This window comes from Triturus cristatus, chromosome 10 (assembly GCF_964204655.1).
Source record: "Triturus cristatus chromosome 10, aTriCri1.1, whole genome shotgun sequence".
Lineage (NCBI taxonomy): Eukaryota > Metazoa > Chordata > Amphibia > Caudata > Salamandridae > Triturus > Triturus cristatus.
The window spans coordinates 1,133,468,479-1,133,488,394 of NC_140593.1; the positions used below are offsets into that span (position 1 = coordinate 1,133,468,479).

Genomic DNA, 19,916 nt, shown 5'->3' on the forward strand with positions numbered 1-19,916 from the left:
TGAGGAATCTGGGGTTGGAAGTATTCATCAGAAAAGTCAGCATAATTTACTATGTGGAGGATCACAATCACTAGAGTGACATGCAAAATATTCTGCCTGCAAACCTTTAACTTAGTCTCTTCTTCCTTCCCATTTTCAGATTTGGGACATCCGCACCCTAGATTGCATCCACGTACTGCAGACATCTGGCGGGAGCGTCTATTCCATCGCTGTGACAAACCACCACATTGTGTGCGGAACATATGAGAACCTCATTCACGTAAGAGCCTCTCAAATTCTTGACTTGCTGCGGTGGACAGTGTTTGGGTGGTCATTTTTATTTGGCACCTGGAAGATAACAGGAGAACATTGTGCACAGTGTGGGTTATTAAAGTGACTGCTGATTGTTCAATAAAAGTTCATTAGTGCTTTTAGCTCTGTGCCTGAATAGAAAACCTCAGCTCATAGATTCAAGTAAGTTTATGGTACAGCCCATGGCGATGTAGCTAGATATTCCTTAAGCAGTGGTAGGTTGAAGCATTTCCACCTCTCCCAAAATTGTTAACTGTTTCGTGCTCAGGTGGTATAGAATCACTTACTCTTTAAGCAGTTTCTTTTCTAAATTATGACTCTGTATATACGCTATAAAACATGCTTTGCCAAAGAAAATAGGACTGGTTTTAGTGTGCCACCAAAAGCGTAAGCACTTTAAAGCCAGCCTAAGATCCCTTGACTTCAGTACAGTTCTGTTTTTGTTTATATGCCAAATACAATTTTAATGGCAAGGGAACCTATATTATATTCCACCTTCACTCTGATTGCAAGAAAAGAAGGGCTACATTTAAGACCCCTTGCCACCCGACTTTCATTTGATATAGAAAACAGAAAAACAAAAGATTGTATTGAAGGCTATGAAGCTTTCTTTATAGACTGCCTTTTGCTTTTAGGCACCGAGGAGAAAAAAAACCTCTGTCCCAGCAGAACTAATGGGGAGGAGGCAGGAGGGTACAGGCTGATGGGTTATTGAAAGGAGGTGGAAGGCGGATGGAACCCAGGAAAGAAGGAATGAAAAATGATGAGGTGGGGGGGAGGGGTGGACAAGAAGCACACATAGGATAACAGAAGGGAGGAATGAGATATGTTGTCCTGCAGGGGAATAAAGAGCACAGAAGGTAAAATGTGAGGTGTACGAGGCAGGAACAAGAGCGACCACGAAACGCAGAGCGAGACACAGGGGGAGCCAGCAGGAGCCGTCAGACGCCTATAGTTGTAAATTAGTTTGTTATGCATGTCAATGCAAGCACTGGATTGAAGGCAGAAAGTTGCATCCTCACAGCCAATAACCTCAGGTGAGAGACGAATGCTCCTCTTGGCTAAGCCAGATATGGTTGACAAAGTGCAAGGCCAATGGTTGAAGGGGGTGCACCCAAAATCCTCTCTAAGTACATTGGAAGCAAACCGTGTGTTTGACAGCCTGAAAATAACATGTTCGTTGTGATGGATGTTTCAAATTCTGGGTTTGTACCGTTACCATTTATCTTGCATTTAACCACTTGCACTCTTCTTCTTCAGCTTTTTGTGATCTTCCATCAACCTTTGAAACAGGAAATAGCATTAGAGGAGACAGACTGTAATCAAAACTTTCACAGTAGCAAATGTGCAAAAAAAAAAAAGTTTCACTTACTATAATTGACTTCTTAGCAGTAACATTGGAGATTGCGGCCAACAACCCATCCACCAAAGGTCTCCCGGAGCATAAACTATTATTGTTAGACTTTATGTTGACTTAAGGTGTCAAGACAATATTATTAGAGAAGAAATCAACATCAGAGGTTCCCTTTAATAAACGGTGGCACACTAGAAGTGCAGACAATATAATGTACAAAAAGCTACACAATGCATCCAGTGCATGCCGACTGTAGGTTTCATTTGATAGTTACTTACAAAAGTCCAAACCATCATGAAAAGTGTGCAGCCACACAAACTATGTAGGTTATTTTGGAAACCTATGCTGGATTGAGACTCTTCCAGTCCTGCCCCGCTACCGGTCTTGTCGAACTTGTCAACATTACCAGATTTCTCCCCCGCCTATATATCTCTCTCTCTCTCTAACACACATCGTTCCCGAGTGCTGCGGCTCTCTCTTCTCTCTCTCTCTCTAATTTTGACATGGTACTTTTCGATCTGGATATTAGTTCATTCACTCCTCAGGCGAGATATTATTACCTATCTTAGGATTCTATTACTGTTACTCCGATCTCCCACACATCTGTACTCATTCATCTCTGATTTTTAGCCTTTTCAGTTTGTACAAAGACTTTACACTGCATGTTGAATGCTGTTCAATTGATCCTTGACATTTTGATGTTATCCTTATCTGACCTGTACTGTGCATGTCTTAATTATACCTAAATCTCAAACTGGTTGAAAACAAAAAAGTGGCCCGCCAGATGCATTGGATTGTCTCAAGGAATTGAGTGGGCTGGAAGTGTGCTATTCAGCGACAAGGAGTAGATGTAGTGTCTGTCCCTGCTGTGATAGAGTTGAGATAGAGAGGAAAACGCAAAGGCTTTCAGAAGAGTTACCATTGCAGGACCACAAGCAAGAGAAAGTGGCTTCACAATGCCAAGAATGTGAAGAGCATGAAAAATGAAGGAACCCTTTCTGAGGAGAAAAATGTTTTCAGTGGTGGAATTATATCGTAGAGAAGATTAAGATCATGATGGAGTGTTGGGAAAAGAGAACTCCCTTATCTGAGAGGTTGAGTATTGCATGGAATAGGAGAGGCTGCGAGAGACGGTCATCCGAATGGAGTGCGGAATGGTCTCATTGAGAGGCTGTGGACAACAGTGCGAAGAGACGCTTTTCATAGATGTCGATTTACCTCTACATTTACAGATGAGAGAAAGGCCTCAGTAGAAACGTAGTGAAAGTCTTAAAGTGTATGTACCTCAGTGATACAAAACGACATAGGACAGTGAGTGCTCCAGAGAAAGGAGGTATTCTTCACAGGGGAGTGTACAAGATTGAGTAACAACAGCACCTCCCAGGGGAGTTAGTGTATGAAAGAATTGAGATGCCTGTCTAGGGAAAGGTAGATCTACAGAGTTGGATGAAAGGGAATATGACTTGTATGGGATAGAGAGTCTTTGATAGTCATGAGACTCACTGAGGGCTATATAAAGGAGATTGGACTTGACGAGAGCAGGCAGCTGATGCTGCAGAAGAAAGTAGGGAAGCCTCGCAGTCTTAATTTGAGAACACCTTCAAAAGACCTCCTCATCATGAGATGGAGTGTTCCAGCGGTGTACTTTAAGAAATATTTACATTTGATGTTGTTTTTTCTCTATGTTAGCATTTAAATACATAATTGCATTTTAAATAGGGTCAGATATAAGGCTGACTTTCCTGACTAGGCCTTTAGGATTGATACACTGGACCTGCAAGCTGTTCCATACACCCTCTCAGAATATGGGCATGCATTGTGGCATAAGATAAAAGGGTTTATTGGTGAACGTGTGTCAAGACTTGTAAATGTCATATTAGTTAATGCTAGTGTTTCTATGTGATGCGATTGTACCTGATGTGATGACTCTGTCTTTGTTTTCTAGGTGTGGGACATTGAGACAAAGGAGCAGGTGCGCACTCTGACAGGCCATGTGGGCACCGTTTATGCCTTGGCAGTCATTTCCACCCCAGACCAAACCAAAGTTTTCAGCGCCTCATATGACCGGTCACTAAGGGTAAGAGTACTAATTCTTAATATTTTTTTAGCCTCTGGTTCTGTGTTGCCCCAAACAGTAGTCCATTCCTGGGACTGCATCAGAAAGGACAACAAACCGGGAGAGGAGGCAAGGTTCCTTGTGTATCCCACCTCATCCAAAGCGATATCTGAAGCTTGAGCCAGGGGCTGCCGAAGGATTATGCTTGTGTAATGTAAATGAAGGTCTTGATCATCAGAGATCTGTCATCCTCAGCTCCTTGAACCAGAAGAGGGGGTGTGCAACACCTTCACAACTAGACCCAAGCATCCATGTGCATGGATGGAAAGCCGCCAAATGGAGCATAAAAAGGATTCCATTCGGTGACCAACATTCTGCTCAACCCCCGTGGCCCCGCCCCTTCCAGTGCAGCATTTCCCCCTTCCCGCCTCCCAGCCCTCTCCCTCACACTAAATGGCGGCTGCTGCGCCAGAAAAGGCGCAATTTCACTGACCTGGTCAGTGAACTGCTTCCCTCCCTGCGCATCTCCGCCTGGTAGATGCTGCCCCTGCAGGTCCACTGACGCTTGCCGGTTGGTGTTCAAGGCCCTCCTCCCCCCGCAGGCTACCGCCTGCATCTCATCCCAGGTAGGTAAGTAGGGAGCATCTTTGCTCTGCTGCTGGTCTGTCTTCTGTCCTTGTGCTTCTGTCTCTTTTGTTTACCTTTTTCCTCTTTTTCCCCTTTTTTGCTCAATCTTTTCACTTTTTACTCTGTTAACTTTTTATCACTTTTCACCCTCTTTTTGCGCCGTGCCTGTGCTGGACCCCCGTGGCCCCACCCTTTCCAGGGCCGCGCTTCCCGCCTCTTAGCTGTCCAACCCCCCTCACACTACTTAATGGCGGCCGCGCAGTGGACGCACCAAAGGCAGGCCAGTCTGCGCCCTGACCCTGCTTCTCAGACCTTCCACTGATACTACGCCAGCACCCTCCTCGCCCGTGACACTGGACGCCACGCCGCTCAGCTGCATCCTCCTCAACACGTTCTCCCTCCACAAAACACGCCACGGAAATCTGGGACCTCCTCGACTCCATCTCCCCTGACATTCCCTGGACAAACCTAGTACGGGCCCGGACATCGCCACCGCCATACCCGACGGCTACAAGATCACCTGCAGGGACCTGACTGACTAGGAGGAGGCATCGCTATCGTCCATAAGAACTCCCTCCGCCTGACCACCCACTCGGACAACCCATCGACAACCATGGGACATCTCCACATCCAGGTCCAGACCAACCCCACCCTCACCGGCACCCTCGTCTACAGATCGCTCGGCCCCCGCCCGACCTTCACTGACACCATCATCAGCTTCATTGCACCCCAGGCTCTCGCATCTACGGAGTACATCCTACTCAGCAACCTCAACTTCCACCTAGGCAACCCAAATGACCAGAACACCGCATCCCTTCTGAAGAACCTCATCAACATTGGAATCCAGCAGCTAGCCACGTCTCCGACTTACGCCGTGGGACATGCGCTCGACCCAGTCTTCTCAGCCAGCGAAAACATCACCTGCAGCCGCACCTCTGAACTCCTCTGGACCGACCACTGCATTTTTTTGCCTTCACCAAACCCACCGTACACCACTACACGCCAGCCGTAACTGGAACAAGGTCACCAAAGAACACCTCAGCACCACCATCCGCACAACCACACTCCGGCATCCAAGCACCCAGCAAACAACACTCCAAGAAACCCAGTTGGTTCACTGCCGCCCCCCACGAGTCCAGACATAACTGTAGAAGGCTCGATAAGAGATGGAGGAACAACAAAAGCCTGAAAGCCCCTGCAGACTTCAAAGCCATGGTCACCACACACCACATCCTCCTGAAAACTACAAAGAAAACTGCCCTCCAGGACAGAATCAGTGCTAAAGCACAACACAGCAAAGAACTCTTCGCCATCGTCAAGGAGTTTACCAAACCCAACAGCGAGACCGCGACCTCTGCAACAAGTTCGGCACCGACTTCCACCATGGGATCAAGCAGATCTACAACCGCTTTGACACGCAAGACCCTCCCACCTCCACACGCGACCACGCCGCCCCCCAACAGATCCTGCTCAACTGGAACCCCTCTCACCACAGACGACACTCTCAAGACCATGATGAGTATTCACTCCGGAGCACCCTTGGACCCCTACTCACACCACATTTCCCACAGAGCCGACACCTCAATCGCCCCTGAATTACGCCGTACCATCAACTGCACCATCGAGACCGCCACCTTCCCCGCCGACTAGAAACACGCCAAGATCAACCCCCTGCTGAAGAAACAGTCTGCCGACCAAACAGACCTCAAGAATTGCAGACCAATCTCCCTGCTCCCCTTCCCAGCCAAGGTCATTGACAAGGCCATCAATGCTCAACTCTTAGAGTTCATCGAAGCCAACCATGTCCTGGACTACTCTCAGTCCGGCTTCCGAAGCAATCACAGTACCAAGACCGCTCTCCTCACCGCCACTGATGACATCCGCTCTCTCAACGACTAGGAAGAAACAGCAGCCCTCATTCTCCTGGACCTCTAACTGCCTTCGACACCTTCTCCCACCACACCCTAAGCACAAGACTCCATGACGCCAGCATCCTCGACAAAGCACTGGACTGGATCTGTTCCTTCCTCACTGGTAGAACACAGCGAGTTGGACTACCACCGTTCCTTTCAGAACCCATGGAGATTATCTGCAGAGTCACTCGGGGCTCTTCCCTGAGCCCCACCATCTTCATCGTCTAAAGGGCAGCGCTCACAGCCATAGTCAGGAACCACGGACTCAACATAGTCTCCTACGCTAATGACATCCATCTTATCCTCTCCCTCACCAACGAGCCCACAATTGCCAGAAACCACTTCCACAAAGGGGTGAAGGCTGTCGCTACCTGGATGAGAGACAGCTGCCTCAAGCGCAACTCAGATAAGACCTAAGTCCTCATCCTGGGGCCCAACACCTCCGCTTGGAAGACTCCTCGTGGCCCGCCACATTAGGAAACCACCCACCCCCATCCACGGACTATGCACATGAAACCTCTGCTTCATACTGAACTGCTCGCTCATGATGAATCGCCAGATCAACAGCATCTCCTCCTCATGCTTCCACACTCTTTGCCTGATTTGAAAGACCTTCAGATGGCTCCCCTCTGAGGCCAGAAAGATGGTCACCCACGCACTCATCAGCAGCAGACTCTACTACAGAAACTCCTCAGGAAACTCGAGAAAGTTCCGAACGCCGCAGCCAGACTGGTCCTTAAGGCTATACTTGTTTGTTTCCTCGTAAAAACATACCATTCAGAACAGTTATATTTACTGTCCCCAGCAGGGGAATTTCAGTTCACTGGTTTATTTAACTAGGCACAAGTTTAGGCATAAATATATATATACAAAAAACATTTCGGGAGCAAATGTTAATGCATCTCAGCCCTTCTCTTGGTGAGGTCCCTAACTGACTCCTGGTGGACTACTCCAACACTGAGAATACTCAACAGCGCAATAATTTGCAGCATACACATGCATCTTCTCACACCTGATACCACAAGAACTCACCCTTTATTTCTTCCGAATTCCACTTTTTCTCAAATCCAGAGTCGCGAGCAGAGAGCACCTTAAACACCCTTGATGTTAAAGGTGCATTACGATATTTCGAGAAGACCAAAGGGTTTTTGTAAGGTCAATCAATTTTTTGCCAATTATGGTACCATCTGGACTGGTCTAGTCTTCCGCAAACAAACCCTAGGTAGGTGGATAGGGTTTTGCATTGTTACCTTGTATGAGAAAACTATTTGAACCTTACCTGGTAAGCCTTGGACCCATTCCACAAGGGGAATAGCCACTAATATGACTCTAATGAGGAACGTTTCCATTCCTGACATCTGTCATGAGGCCACTTGGATATCCGTCCATACCTTTACTGATCAGTATTGTCTGGACTGTCTCCTGGATAGATACTGTGGTGGGTCAGGCTTCTCTTCATAACTTATTTGACAAAAGGTTCAGTTCTGTATTGGGTTATCTCGCTCTTCTCCTTCTACCTTTCATAAATGTCAGAGGGAATCTCTTGGTGAATAAGGAAATGTTACTTAATTGTAATCCTAGTTTTTTCCTCTTCCTCATGGGTATTCCCTCTAAATGAAAGCCCTGCCTACCTCTATGCATTTGGGGTGACAAGTTTCAATTGGCTTACTGTACATTCGTATCTTCACAATACTCTAAAGATGCGCTTCCTAACCTACATCCTGCTGGGCCTGATACGACAATGCAGTCATCCAAGGTTCTTAAAGAAGCATGGTTGAATGTGTATTGTTTTACCTTGGGTCACTATTTCCTGTTTATGTTGTGTAGTTTATTATATTTTAAGTGGTATTTCATAGCCATATGTATGGCTGATTTTTCAATTTTGGCCAATAGAACAAAAAACTGTAAATGTTACTTTTTTCAGCATGTTTCCTTCCATTTGATCGGCTTGGGAAACGTGAAAATGTCTTAATTTGTGTACTGGCGTCTCGCACATATGCTTAGGTGTTCTGCCTTTTATGAATTCAGAGGGACTACCCATGGGGGAGAATTAGGGTTACAAGCAAATAACGCTTTTCCTTTCCAGATTAATTGGGGAATGGTTTCTCATCTGTGACTACAAGGCATATGGTTGCAAATAAGAAGGTCATACCATATGAATCTACTGTCGTTGAGGACAGGCTGTTTCGCACTAAAATTGTTTCTTCCAGCAATAAGTTATTTGCTTGTTCAAACGGACAGTACAGCCACAATGCATTATCTGACCAATTTAGGTTCAAAACGATCCAGGCTCCTATCTTTTGAAGCACAAGCAGTTTAAAAATTATTTGTAGCCAGAGACTTGTAAATTGCAAAGGTTCACCTTCCCAGGTGTTCAATTGCAAGAACAGATGCACACAGCAAGATTTGTCGGAGAATTTCAAGTCTGTCATAAATGACCATGTACAGGATCACATCCTCGACACATGGGAGTGTCCACAGTTGCAGAAAACAGGAAATTCTTAGGTTTCGCCTCCATGTACTACTCACCTGGACAAAATGAAATACCCTTTTCATTAACTGGTCAGAGAAGCTATTGCAAGCATTTCTTCTGATATCCCTGATTCCGTCGGTCATCACCATGCTGGCATACTCCTGAGCAAAGATTATTCTTAGTGTCAAAATGGTCACACCAGTGGTGGTTCACTGATCATCTTCACTTACCAGTGTGACTGCATGTGAGACTTCCATGCAGTTTGGATCTCTTCCACAAGTTTGTCCAGATCCTGCACCCCCAACTTACCATCCTCGAATTTGGTACCCTGTTTTCTGAGCTCATGCAAGATGGTTATTTGAACACCCCTCAGGGCTGTATGAACATCCTGAAGGAAGTCAAGGACCCATATGCTAAACTTTTGTTCGGATGAATTGCTATTCTATTGAATACTTTTGATGTTCAATGTAGATCCCCAGTAGGTGAAGCAACCTAGGATGTTAAGTAACTTTTCTTCTCACAACTTGAACATTACCTTATGGCCTCATCCACCCACCATTCAATATTGGTGTTTTCGCACCTCATGGGCAGAAGACGTACATACCCTTTACATCCTAAATACCTCAGAGAACCCAAAATTTGGAAACGCCTCCATACGACCTCTGAACATTACTTTCGAGAAAACACGCACTCAGTGGCTTCCCCGTCACCCTATGGGAAGCGTACAAAACAGTCCTCCGTGGACAAGCTATTTCTTTAATTACTGCTCACAAACAGGAACAAACACAACAGGTGGAGGAACTTGATGTAGTTTTGTAGTTTTTGTAAAGCGCGGCTTACACTCCAAGGAGCATCTTGGCGCTAGTGGTGAGAGTGTCATTGGAAAAAGAAAGAGAAAGTGCTGACAGAAAGAACTAAGGAGAGTTAGGTTAGATTAGTTTTAGGACTAACGTGTCAGGCGCATTAAAAATCCAGGTTTTGAGGGCCTTGCGAAATAGGATTTCAGAGGGGATCTGACGCATCTGGGAGGGGAGTTTGTTCCAGGCTCTAGCTCCCAGAAAACCTAGCGATTTGCCACCTTTGGTTGCGAGCCTGAATCTAGGGATCACCAGTAGGTTCAGGTTGGAAGACCTGAGTGATCGAGAGGGGGTGTATTTTCCAAACCTTTGGGACAGGTAGGAGGGACCCGACTGGTGGTAGGCTCTGAAGGTGATGAGCAGGATTTTAAATAGTACTCTCTTATGAATAGGCAGCCAGTGTAGGGTTCTAAGTGCTGCTGAGGCAGATGACCTCCTGGGTAGCCTTGAACAGGCGGTTGGCCGGGCAGAAAGCGCGCATGCTGCTGATCCCACTGACCTCACGACCCACTCCCTTAACCTGGCGAAACAAACCTATAGGGACTACGTATGGGAGGGTGCTAAAGGGAAAATCGCAAAAACACAACACACCATCTATGAAGTTGGAGACAAGGCGGGCAGGCTCTTAGCCTGGTTAGATAAAAAAAGAATGGGCCAGTCGTTGGGTGGCACAGAACCAGCTGCCCTCAGGTGAGACACTAACAGATCCAAATTACATAGTCACAGCATTTTCACACCACTACGAAACAGTATACACCCCGTAGCAACGACTTCTGTAGAAGAAAATTTGGCCTATATCAAAGACCTACGTCTGCCAAAGAGACCAGCGAGTAGCCACGCTTATTATGATTCCAAAACCAGGTAAGCCCCCGCAGGATTGTGCCTCCTACCGCCGGATCTCGCATCTTAACGCAGAGGCGAAAATACTTGCAAAAGTACTGGCAGCCAGGCTACAGCCCCACCTCATGACCCTGATACACCCCGACCAATCCGGCTTCATGCCAGGTAGAAACACGGCAATGAATCTCCGGAGACTTTATGGTTTGTTGGCCAGAATACCCACCATCAAGGAGGATGCGGTCATTCTCTCCTTGGACGCCAGCATGGCCTTCGACCGGGTTGAATGGCCCTTCCTCGTCGCGGTGCTGTAGCACTTTGGTTTTGGGCCCAAGTTTTGTGCCTGGATTAGGTTGCTGTACACGCGACCTCTGACGCAAGTGGTAGTCAATGGACGTCGCTCAGAGGAATTTCCTTTGGTACGTGGCACCAGGCAGGGGTGTCCTCTATCCTCGCTTCTATTTGCTTTAGTGCTCGAGTCATTGGTGGCATGGATAAGGTGGGATCCACTAATACGTGGGCTGCGGTGGACAGAGGGTTGGGAAGATCGTATTTCCCTCGACGCAAATGATATCTTGCTATATATGGCAAACCCCAGAGGGTCCCTCATATGCTTGCTTGACATCTGCGAGTCCTACATCAGAGTCTCCGGTTCCACCATTAACTGGGTGAAATCGGTGCTCTACATACTTAGGGGTCCTCCCCCACGTTTATCCCGGGGCGTGGAGATATTGCTAGCGGATGGTGGATTTAAATAACCTAAGCATACACATCACGCCACATCACGCACAATTCTACGACCGCAATCTCCTGCCCCCCCTGAAGAGACTCTGCAGTGATGTGAAATAGTGGCACTCCCTGCCGCTGACGCTACTGGGGAGAGCGGCCCTGTTCAAGATGATGGCTTTACCCAGGTTTTTATATGCACTGTAAAACACCCAGCCCCTGTCCCTAACTCCTACTTCAAGTCAATCGAGGCAGTGGTGGGGCACCTTCTCTGGGAGGGGAGGCCCCCACGGATAGCGTTCCGTAAACTTACATGGAGTTGGTATGACGGGGGAATAGCCCTTCCCAACATTGTTATATTATTGGGCCTCGCAGCTTATAGTGATCAACCCATGGCTCCACGCTCCACAAGAGGAACCAGCATTAAGTATGGACAGGCACACGCTTGGCATAGATGGAATCATGGGTGTCCTGTATGATAAAACTCGGAAACAAGCTCTGTTTGGCCCCACGGCCTACACTGTGCATGTATGGTTTGTAGCACAGCGAGCGCTTGGTTGGGGAAGGAAGGATAACACGACAGACGCCACTCTGGGACACCCCTAGTTTGGGGTAAGCTACGCACCAGCAAAGGTTTCTCCCATTGGCACCAAATAGGCATCTCCACGGTTGGGGACCTGTGGAAGAAGGGGGGAGTGGTCACTTCGGCACAGCTGCAAGCAACATACCAGATGGTAGGGACGGAGCACTACAGATACATTAAAAAAAAACACGCACTAACAAAGGCCATACCCCCTGGAACTGACCTCCCTGAGTCCTCGCCACTCGAGGATGGACTATTGACGGACCACCTCACCAAAAAGGCAATTTTAACATATCGCAAACTGATCAACAACCAAAATGACTCCACTCACAATCTCAGGGAGAAGTGGCAAGCCGAGGTAGGTGAGTTGGATGAACAAGACTGGCAGGAGGCCCTGGCATCCCCACGGGAGGTGGCAACCCCATCCAGACTGAAGCTTGTGCAACTTAAAATATTGCACATAACATATTATACTAGGACCACACTTTACAAAATAGGGAGGGCTGAATCACCGCATTGTCTTAAAGGGTGCAAAGTGGCGGGCTCCTTTTATCATACACTATGGGACTGTCCCCACATTACCTCGTACTGGAGGGCGGTTATGGATACGATCACATGAGTGAGTGGCTTTGAGGTATCCCCGGAGCCGAGGAGATGTCTACTCAATGTGTGGGAGCCAACAGACCTTAACCACGCGGAGCAGAGCTGGGCAACCATGGGTATTACACTAGCAAAACGGAACATTGCTCAACATTGGTGGGCACAGACGGTCACCTCCCATCAACAGTGGTGTTGTGACCTAGACAGCGCAATGGTAGCGGAGAAAACGGTGTTTGTTCATAGAGGGTGTCCGCAAAAATGGACGAGGATATGGGGCAAATGGAACACTTATCGAGGGAACGTACTCGCCCCTCCTCCAGAGGACTCAGATCTGGAACTGAGCGAATGACAAATGCAACGGATGTGCTACTGGGGACGATTTTACGTACTTTACTGTTCATGGGGTGGGGAATTGCGGAGGAACTAATCTGTACATATGTGATGTTCTGTGTGGCAATGGTGTGGATAACGTTAGATCTGCTGAGACATAAGATACATTTGATTGTAAACGGCTGTGATTTAATGCAAATATCATAAAAAATGTCAACAAAAAAAAAATTTGTTTTTTTCTCTCCTTATGAAAGAGGCTTGGATTAGCAGGGCCCTTTTGCAGCAGGCGGATGTATGCATGGTCACTTTGTACAGATGTAATAAATGTTAAACTCAAAGTGGCTCCTGCCACAAGTCTGCACTTAACAAAACATTTAAATACACTTAACAAAAACACATTGTTCTACTTGTCTAGTAGGCATATAGTAGGTGGTTGTTTTATGCATATACATTTTGAACTTAAAATAATAAAAAATTGTTCTTTTTCTTGTGTCCTTTTATCTCTGTAATCTAAAAGAAAACATTTTGTAGGGTATGGCCATTGATTTGCTTTGCTGATGTGGGGCCTATCATAGGTCTGTGATTGGCTTGTAAGAAAGTCTGGTGGTGGGTCAGGGATGAGGTAAACAGGCCTCGAGACTGGCTTGATCTTGGCTGGCAAGTCACAATCCTGTTTTCTAGACCTTTAACTAACTTTCTATCCTAATCCCATAGGTTTGGAGCATGGACAATATGATCTGCACCCAGACTCTGCTCCGTCACCAGGGCAGTGTCACTGCCCTTGCTGTCTCCCGTGGGCGTCTATTCTCTGGGGCTGTGGACAGCACTGTCAAGGTATATATATAGGTTATATTGTGTGGATGAGGTCACTACATAATACTTGGAGTGTATTTCTGGGAAACTGAAGATGCCTAGAGTTGCTTTAGTTTCCATTGTGTAACATGCAAACTAATAACTTAGACAAAATGACCACCTCACGAGTGACATAGGTTTGATAGCTTGTTTTTGCTTGTATGTCAGTATTTCTGTAAACAAGATAAACGCTGAAATTGTATTGATCTTAATTGCACTTGGAAACTATACTAGCACCAGTTTGAGTAATATTCCTACCAAATTCCTAGCCATGTCTTACAGTAATGAACTGCTCACTGTGCAGTTCAAACAAAAGTCACCTCTCATGTTGAGTGAAGGTGATCGCCTCTTGAGAGAGAGGTCAGAAAGATTGTGCTGTTAAGATAGACCTGATGTGGAGCCCCTCTAGGGATCCTAAGCTCTAAGTCTAGTGGACATAGTGGATGTCTCTTGCAGCAAAGGTTGCTTCAGGAAAAGGTAATAAATGGCTCTCCCATTGTTATAACTAGCGACTGAGGACAATTTTGAGAGATAATGTTTGCACGAAATATTCTTTGCAGTGAGGTCTCACTCGTGTAGTGCAAGGAATAAGACTGTTTATAAGGACCATAGAGGGTGAGACATTCGCTATGAGTGACAGTCCTCTACTACACTGGGAGATGTGAGTGATGACGACATAAGGCGTCTGGTATATAGTGGAACAGCAGCTGAGAGGGTGAAGCTGTGAGGCATCTGTTGCAGTTTGGGACTGCTTAGAGTTAAAGGTGTGAGGCTTCTTTTGTTGTTCAGACAACTGGAGAGTAAAGTGGAGGCATCTGTTGTAGTTTAAGCATATCAATTGAAGTGATGGTACTAGCATTCTGTTGTAGCTAGGATAGCTGAGAGAGGCTGTCGTTTGTAATAGCTGAGAATTTAAGACCTGTTGTATTTAGGAATGGCTGAGAGGTTAAGGTGCGTGTTGTTGATGGGGACAGCTGAGAGGTTAAGGTGAGTGTTGGGGACAGCTGAGAGGTTAAGGTGAGTGTTGATGGGGACAGCTGAGAAGTTAAGGTGTGTGTTGTTGATAGGAACTGCTGAGAGGTTAAGGTGTGTGTTGTTGATGGGGACAGCTGAGAGGTTAAGGTGTGTGTTGTTGGGGACAGCTGAGAGGTTAAGGTGTGTGTTGATGGGAACTGCTGAGAGTTTAATGTGTGTGTTGTATATGGGAACAGCTGAGAGGTTAAGGTATGTGTTGTTGATGGGAACAGTTGAGAGGTTAAGGTGTGTGTTGATGGGAACAGCTGAGAGGTTAAGGTGTGTGTTGATGGGAACGGCTGAGAGTTTAAGGTGTGTGTTGTATATGGGAACGGCTGAGAGGTTAAGGTATGTGTTGTTGATGGGAACAGCTGAGAGGTTAAGGTATGTGTTGTTGATGGGAACAGTTGAGATGTTAAGGTGTGTGTTGTATATGGGAACGGCTGAGAGGTTAAGGTATGTGTTGTTGATAGCAATAGCTGAGAGGTTAAGGTGTGTGTTGTTGATGGGGACAGCTGAGAGGTTAAGGTATGTGTTGTTGATGGGAACAGCTGAGAGGTTAAGGTGTGTGTTGTTGATGGGAACGGCTGAGAGGTTAAGGTGTGTGTTGTTGATGGGGGCAGCTGAGAGGTTATGGTGTGTGTTGATGGGAACTGCTGAGAGTTTAAGGTCTGTGTTGTTGATGGGAACGGCTGAGAGGTTAAGGTGTGTGTTGTTGATGGGAACGGCTGAGAGGTTAAGGTGTGTGTTGTTGATGGGGGCAGCTGAGAGGTTATGGTGTGTGTTGATGGGAACGGCTGAGAGGTTAAGGTGTGTGTTGTTGATGGGAACGGCTGAGAGGTTAAGGTGTGTGTTGTTGATTGGGACAGCTGAGAGGTTAAGGTGTGTGTTGTTGATGGGGACAGCTGAAAGGTTAAGGTGTGTGTTGTATAAGGGGACGGCTGCGAGGTTAAGGTGTGTGTTGTTGATGGGGACAGCTGAGAGGTTAAGGTGTGTGTTGTTGTTGGAAACGGCTGAGAGGTTAAGGTGTGTGTTGTTGATGAGGACAGCTGAGAGGTTAAGGTATGTGTTGATGGGAACTGCTGAGAGGTTAAGGTGTGTGTTGTGTAAGGGGACAGCTGCAAGGTTAAGGTGTGTGTTGTTGATGGGGACAGCTGAGAGGTTAAGGTGTGTGTTGTTGTTGGGAACAGCTGAGAGGTTAAGGTGTGTTGATGGGGACAGCTGAGAAGTTAAGGTGTGTGTTGTTGATGGGGACAGCTGAGAGGTTAAGGTGTGTGTTGTTGATGAGGACAGCTGAGAGGTTAAGGTGTGTGTTGATGGGAACTGCTGAGAGGTTAAGGTGTGTGTTGTATAAGGGGACGGCTGCGAGGTTAAGGTGTGTGTTGTTGATGGGAACGGCTGAGAGGTTAAGGTGTGTGTTGTTGATGAGGACAGCTGAGAGGTTAAGATGTGTGTTGATGGAAACTGCTGAGAGGTTAAGGTGTGTGTTGTATAAGGGGACAGCTGCGAGGTTAAGGTGTGTGTTGTTGATGGGGACAGCTGAGAGGTTAAGGTGTGTGTTGTTGATGGGGACAGCTGAGAGGTTATGGTGTGTGTTGGGGACAGTTGAGAGGTTATGGTGTGTGTTGATGGGGACAGCTGAGAGGTTAAGGTGTGTGTTGTTGATGGGGACAGCTGAGAGATTAGGGTGTGTTGTTGATGGGAACAGCTGAGAGGTTTTGGTGTGTGTTGTTGATGGGGACAGCTGAGAGGTTAAGGTGTGTGTTGTTGATGGGGACAGCTGAGGGGTTAAGGTGTGTGTTGATGGGGACAGCTGAGAAGTTAAGGTGTGTGTTGTTGATGGGGACAGCTGAGAGGTTAAGGTGTGTGTGTTGTTGATGAGGACAGCTGAGAGGTTAAGGTGTGTGTTGATGGGAACTGCTGAGAGGTTAAGGTGTGTGTTGTATAAGGGGACGGCTGCGAGGTTAAGGTGTGTGTTGATGGGGACAGCTGAGAGGTTAAGGTGTGTGTTGTTGATGGGGACAGCTGAGAGATTAGGGTGTGTGTTGTTGATGGGAACGGCTGAGAGGTTAAGGTGTGTGTTGTTGATGAGGACAGCTGAGAGGTTAAGGTGTGTGTTGATGGGGACAGCTGAGAAGTTAAGGTGTGTGTTGTTGATGGGGACAGCTGAGAGGTTAAGGTGTGTGTGTTGTTGATGAGGACAGCTGAGAGGTTAAGGTGTGTGTTGATGGGAACTGCTGAGAGGTTAAGGTGTGTGTTGTGTAAGGGGACAGCTGCGAGGTTAAGGTGTGTGTTGTTGATGGGGACAGCTGAGAGGTTAAGGTGTGTGTTGTTGATGGGAACAGCTGAGAGGTTAAGGTGTGTTGATGGGGACAGCTGAGAAGTTAAGGTATGTGTTGTTGATGGGAACAGCTGAGAGGTTAAGGTGTGTGTGTTGTTGATGAGGACAGCTGAGAGGTTAAGGTGTGTGTTGATGGGAACTGCTGAAAGGTTAAGGTGTGTGTTGTATAAGGGGACGGCTGCGAGGTTAAGGTGTGTGTTGATGGGGACAGCTGAGAGGTTAAGGTGTGTGTGTTGTTGATGAGGACAGCTGAGAGGTTAAGGTGTGTGTTGTTGGGAACGGCTGAGAAGTTAAGGTGTGTGTTGTTGATGAGGACAGCTGAGAGGTTAAGGTATGTGTTGATGGGAACTGCTGAGAGGTTAAGGTGTGTGTTGTGTAAGGGGACAGCTGCGAGGTTAAGGTGTGTGTTGTTGATGGGGACAGCTGAGAGGTTAAGGTGTGTGTTGTTGATGGGAACAGCTGAGAGGTTAAGGTGTGTTGATGGGGACAGCTGAGAAGTTAAGGTGTGTGTTGTTGATGGGGACAGCTGAGAGGTTAAGGTGTGTGTTGTTGATGAGGACAGCTGAGAGGTTAAGGTGTGTGTTGATGGGAACTGCTGAGAGGTTAAGGTGTGTGTTGTCTAAGGGGATGGCTGCGAGGTTAAGGTGTGTGTTGTTGATGGGGACAGCTGAGAGGTTAAGGTGTGTGTTGTTGTTGGGAACGGCTGAGAGGTTAAGGTGTGTGTTGTTGATGAGGACAGATGAGAGGTTAAGGTGTGTGTTGATGGGAACTGCTGAGAGGTTAAGGTGTGTGTTGTATAAGGGGACAGCTGCGAGGTTAAGGTGTGTGTTGTTGATGAGGACAGCTGAGAGGTTAAGGTGTGTGTTGATGGGAACTGCTGAGAGGTTAAGGTGTGTGTTGTATAAGGGGACGGCTGCGAGGTTAAGGTGTGTGTTGATGGGGACAGCTGAGAGGTTAAGGTGTGTGTGTTGTTGATGAGGACAGCTGAGAGGTTAAGGTGTGTGTTGTTGGGAACGGCTGAGAGGTTAAGGTGTGTGTTATTGATGAGGACAGCTGAGAGGTTAAGGTATGTGTTGATGGGAACTGCTGAGAGGTTAAGGTGTGTGTTGTGTAAGGGGACAGCTGCGAGGTTAAGGTGTGTGTTGTTGATGGGGACAGCTGAGAGGTTAAGGTGTGTGTTGTTGATGGGAACAGCTGAGAGGTTAAGGTGTGTTGATGGGGACAGCTGAGAAGTTAAGGTGTGTGTTGTTGATGGGGACAGCTGAGAGGTTAAGGTGTGTGTTGTTGATGAGGACAGCTGAGAGGTTAAGGTGTGTGTTGATGGGAACTGCTGAGAGGTTAAGGTGTGTGTTGTATAAGGGGACGGCTGCGAGGTTAAGGTGTGTGTTGTTGATGGGGACAGCTGAGAGGTTAAGGTGTGTGTTGTTGTTGGGAACGGCTGAGAGGTTAAGGTGTGTGTTGTTGATGAGGACAGATGAGAGGTTAAGGTGTGTGTTGATGGGAACTGCTGAGAGGTTAAGGTGTGTGTTGTATAAGGGGACAGCTGCGAGGTTAAGGTGTGTGTTGTTGATGGGGACAGCTGAGAGGTTAAGGTGTGTGTTGTTGATGGGGACAGCTGAGAGGTTATGGTGTGTGTTGGGGACAGCTGAGAGGTTATGGTGTGTGTTGATGGGGACAGCTGAGAGGTTATGGTGTGTGTTGATGGGGACAGCTGAGAGGTTAAGGTGTGTGTTGTTGATGGGGACAGCTGAGAGATTAGGGTGTGTGTTGTTGATGGGAACAGCTGAGAGGTTTTGGTGTGTGTTGTTGATGGGGACAGCTGAGAGGTTAAGGTGTGTGTTGTTGATGGGGACAGCTGAGAGGTAAAGGTGTGTGTGTTGTTGATGGGGACAGCTGAGAGATTAGGGTGTGTGTTGTTGATGGGAACAGCTGAGAGGTTTTGGTGTGTGTTGTTGATGGGGACAGCTGAGAGGTTAAGGTATGTGTTGTTGATGGGAACAGTTGAGAGGTTAAGGTGTGTGTTGATGGGAACAGCTGAGAGGTTAAGGTGTGTGTTGATGGGAACGGCTGAGAGTTTAAGGTGTGTGTTGTATATGGGAACGGCTGAGAGGTTAAGGTATGTGTTGTTGATGGGAACAGCTGAGAGGTTAAGGTATGTGCTGTTGATGGGAACAGTTGAGATGTTAAGGTGTGTGTTGTATATGGGAACGGCTGAGAGGTTAAGGTATGTGTTGTTGATGGGAACAGCTGAGAGGTTAAGGTGTGTGTTGTTGATGGGAACGGCTGAGAGGTTAAGGTGTGTGTTGTTGATGGGGACAGCTGAGAGGTTATGGTGTGTGTTGATGGGGGCAGCTGAGAGGTTATGGTGTGTGTTGATGGGAACTGCTGAGAGTTTAAGGTCTGTGTTGTTGATGGGAACGGCTGAGAGGTTAAGGTGTGTGTTGTTGATGAGGACAGCTGAGAGGTTAAGGTATGTGTTGATGGGAACTGCTGAGAGGTTAAGGTGTGTGTTGTGTAAGGGGGACAGCTGCGAGGTTAAGGTGTGTGTTGTTGTTGGGAACAGCTGAGAGGTTAATGTGTGTTAATGGGGACAGCTGAGAAGTTAAGGTGTGTGTTGTTGATGGGGACAGCTGAGAGGTTAAGGTGTGTGTTGATGAGGACAGCTGAGAGGTTAAGGTGTGTGTTGATGGGAACTGCTGAGAGGTTAAGGTGTGCGTTGTATAAGGGGACGGCTGCGAGGTTAAGGTGTGTGTTGTTGATGGGGACAGCTGAGAGGTTAAGGTGTGTGTTGTTGTTGGGAACGGCTGAGAGGTTAAGGTGTGTGTTGTTGATGAGGACAGCTGAGAGGTTAAGATGTGTGTTGATGGGAACTGCTGAGAGGTTAAGGTGTGTGTTGTATAAGGGGACAGCTGCGAGGTTAAGGTGTGTGTTGTATAAGGGGACAGCTGCGAGGTTAAGGTGTGTGTTGTTGATGGGGACAGCTGAGAGGTTAAGGTGTGTGTTGTTGATGGGGACAGCTGAGAGGTTATGGTGTGTGTTGGGGACAGCTGAGAGGTTATGGT

At 47.2% G+C, this 19,916-nt stretch overlaps 1 protein-coding gene across 13 annotated transcripts in view; it reads left to right on the top strand.

Annotated features, from left to right (window-relative positions):
- The window catches only part of TRAF7 (TNF receptor associated factor 7), a 194,732-nt gene that overhangs the window by 168,302 nt on the left and 6,514 nt on the right, over window positions 1-19,916 (top strand). For all 13 annotated transcript variants that reach the window (XR_014969659.1, XR_014969660.1, XM_085629421.1 and 10 more), the window contains 3 exons: window positions 140-259; window positions 3,591-3,722; window positions 13,362-13,481. Coding sequence is in view for 11 of the 13 variants with exons in the window: in XM_085629421.1 (XP_085485547.1) it covers window positions 140-259; window positions 3,591-3,722; window positions 13,362-13,481 (372 nt within the window). In the remaining 2 variants the exon portion in view is untranslated. The remainder of the gene's footprint in view (window positions 1-139; window positions 260-3,590; window positions 3,723-13,361; window positions 13,482-19,916) is intronic.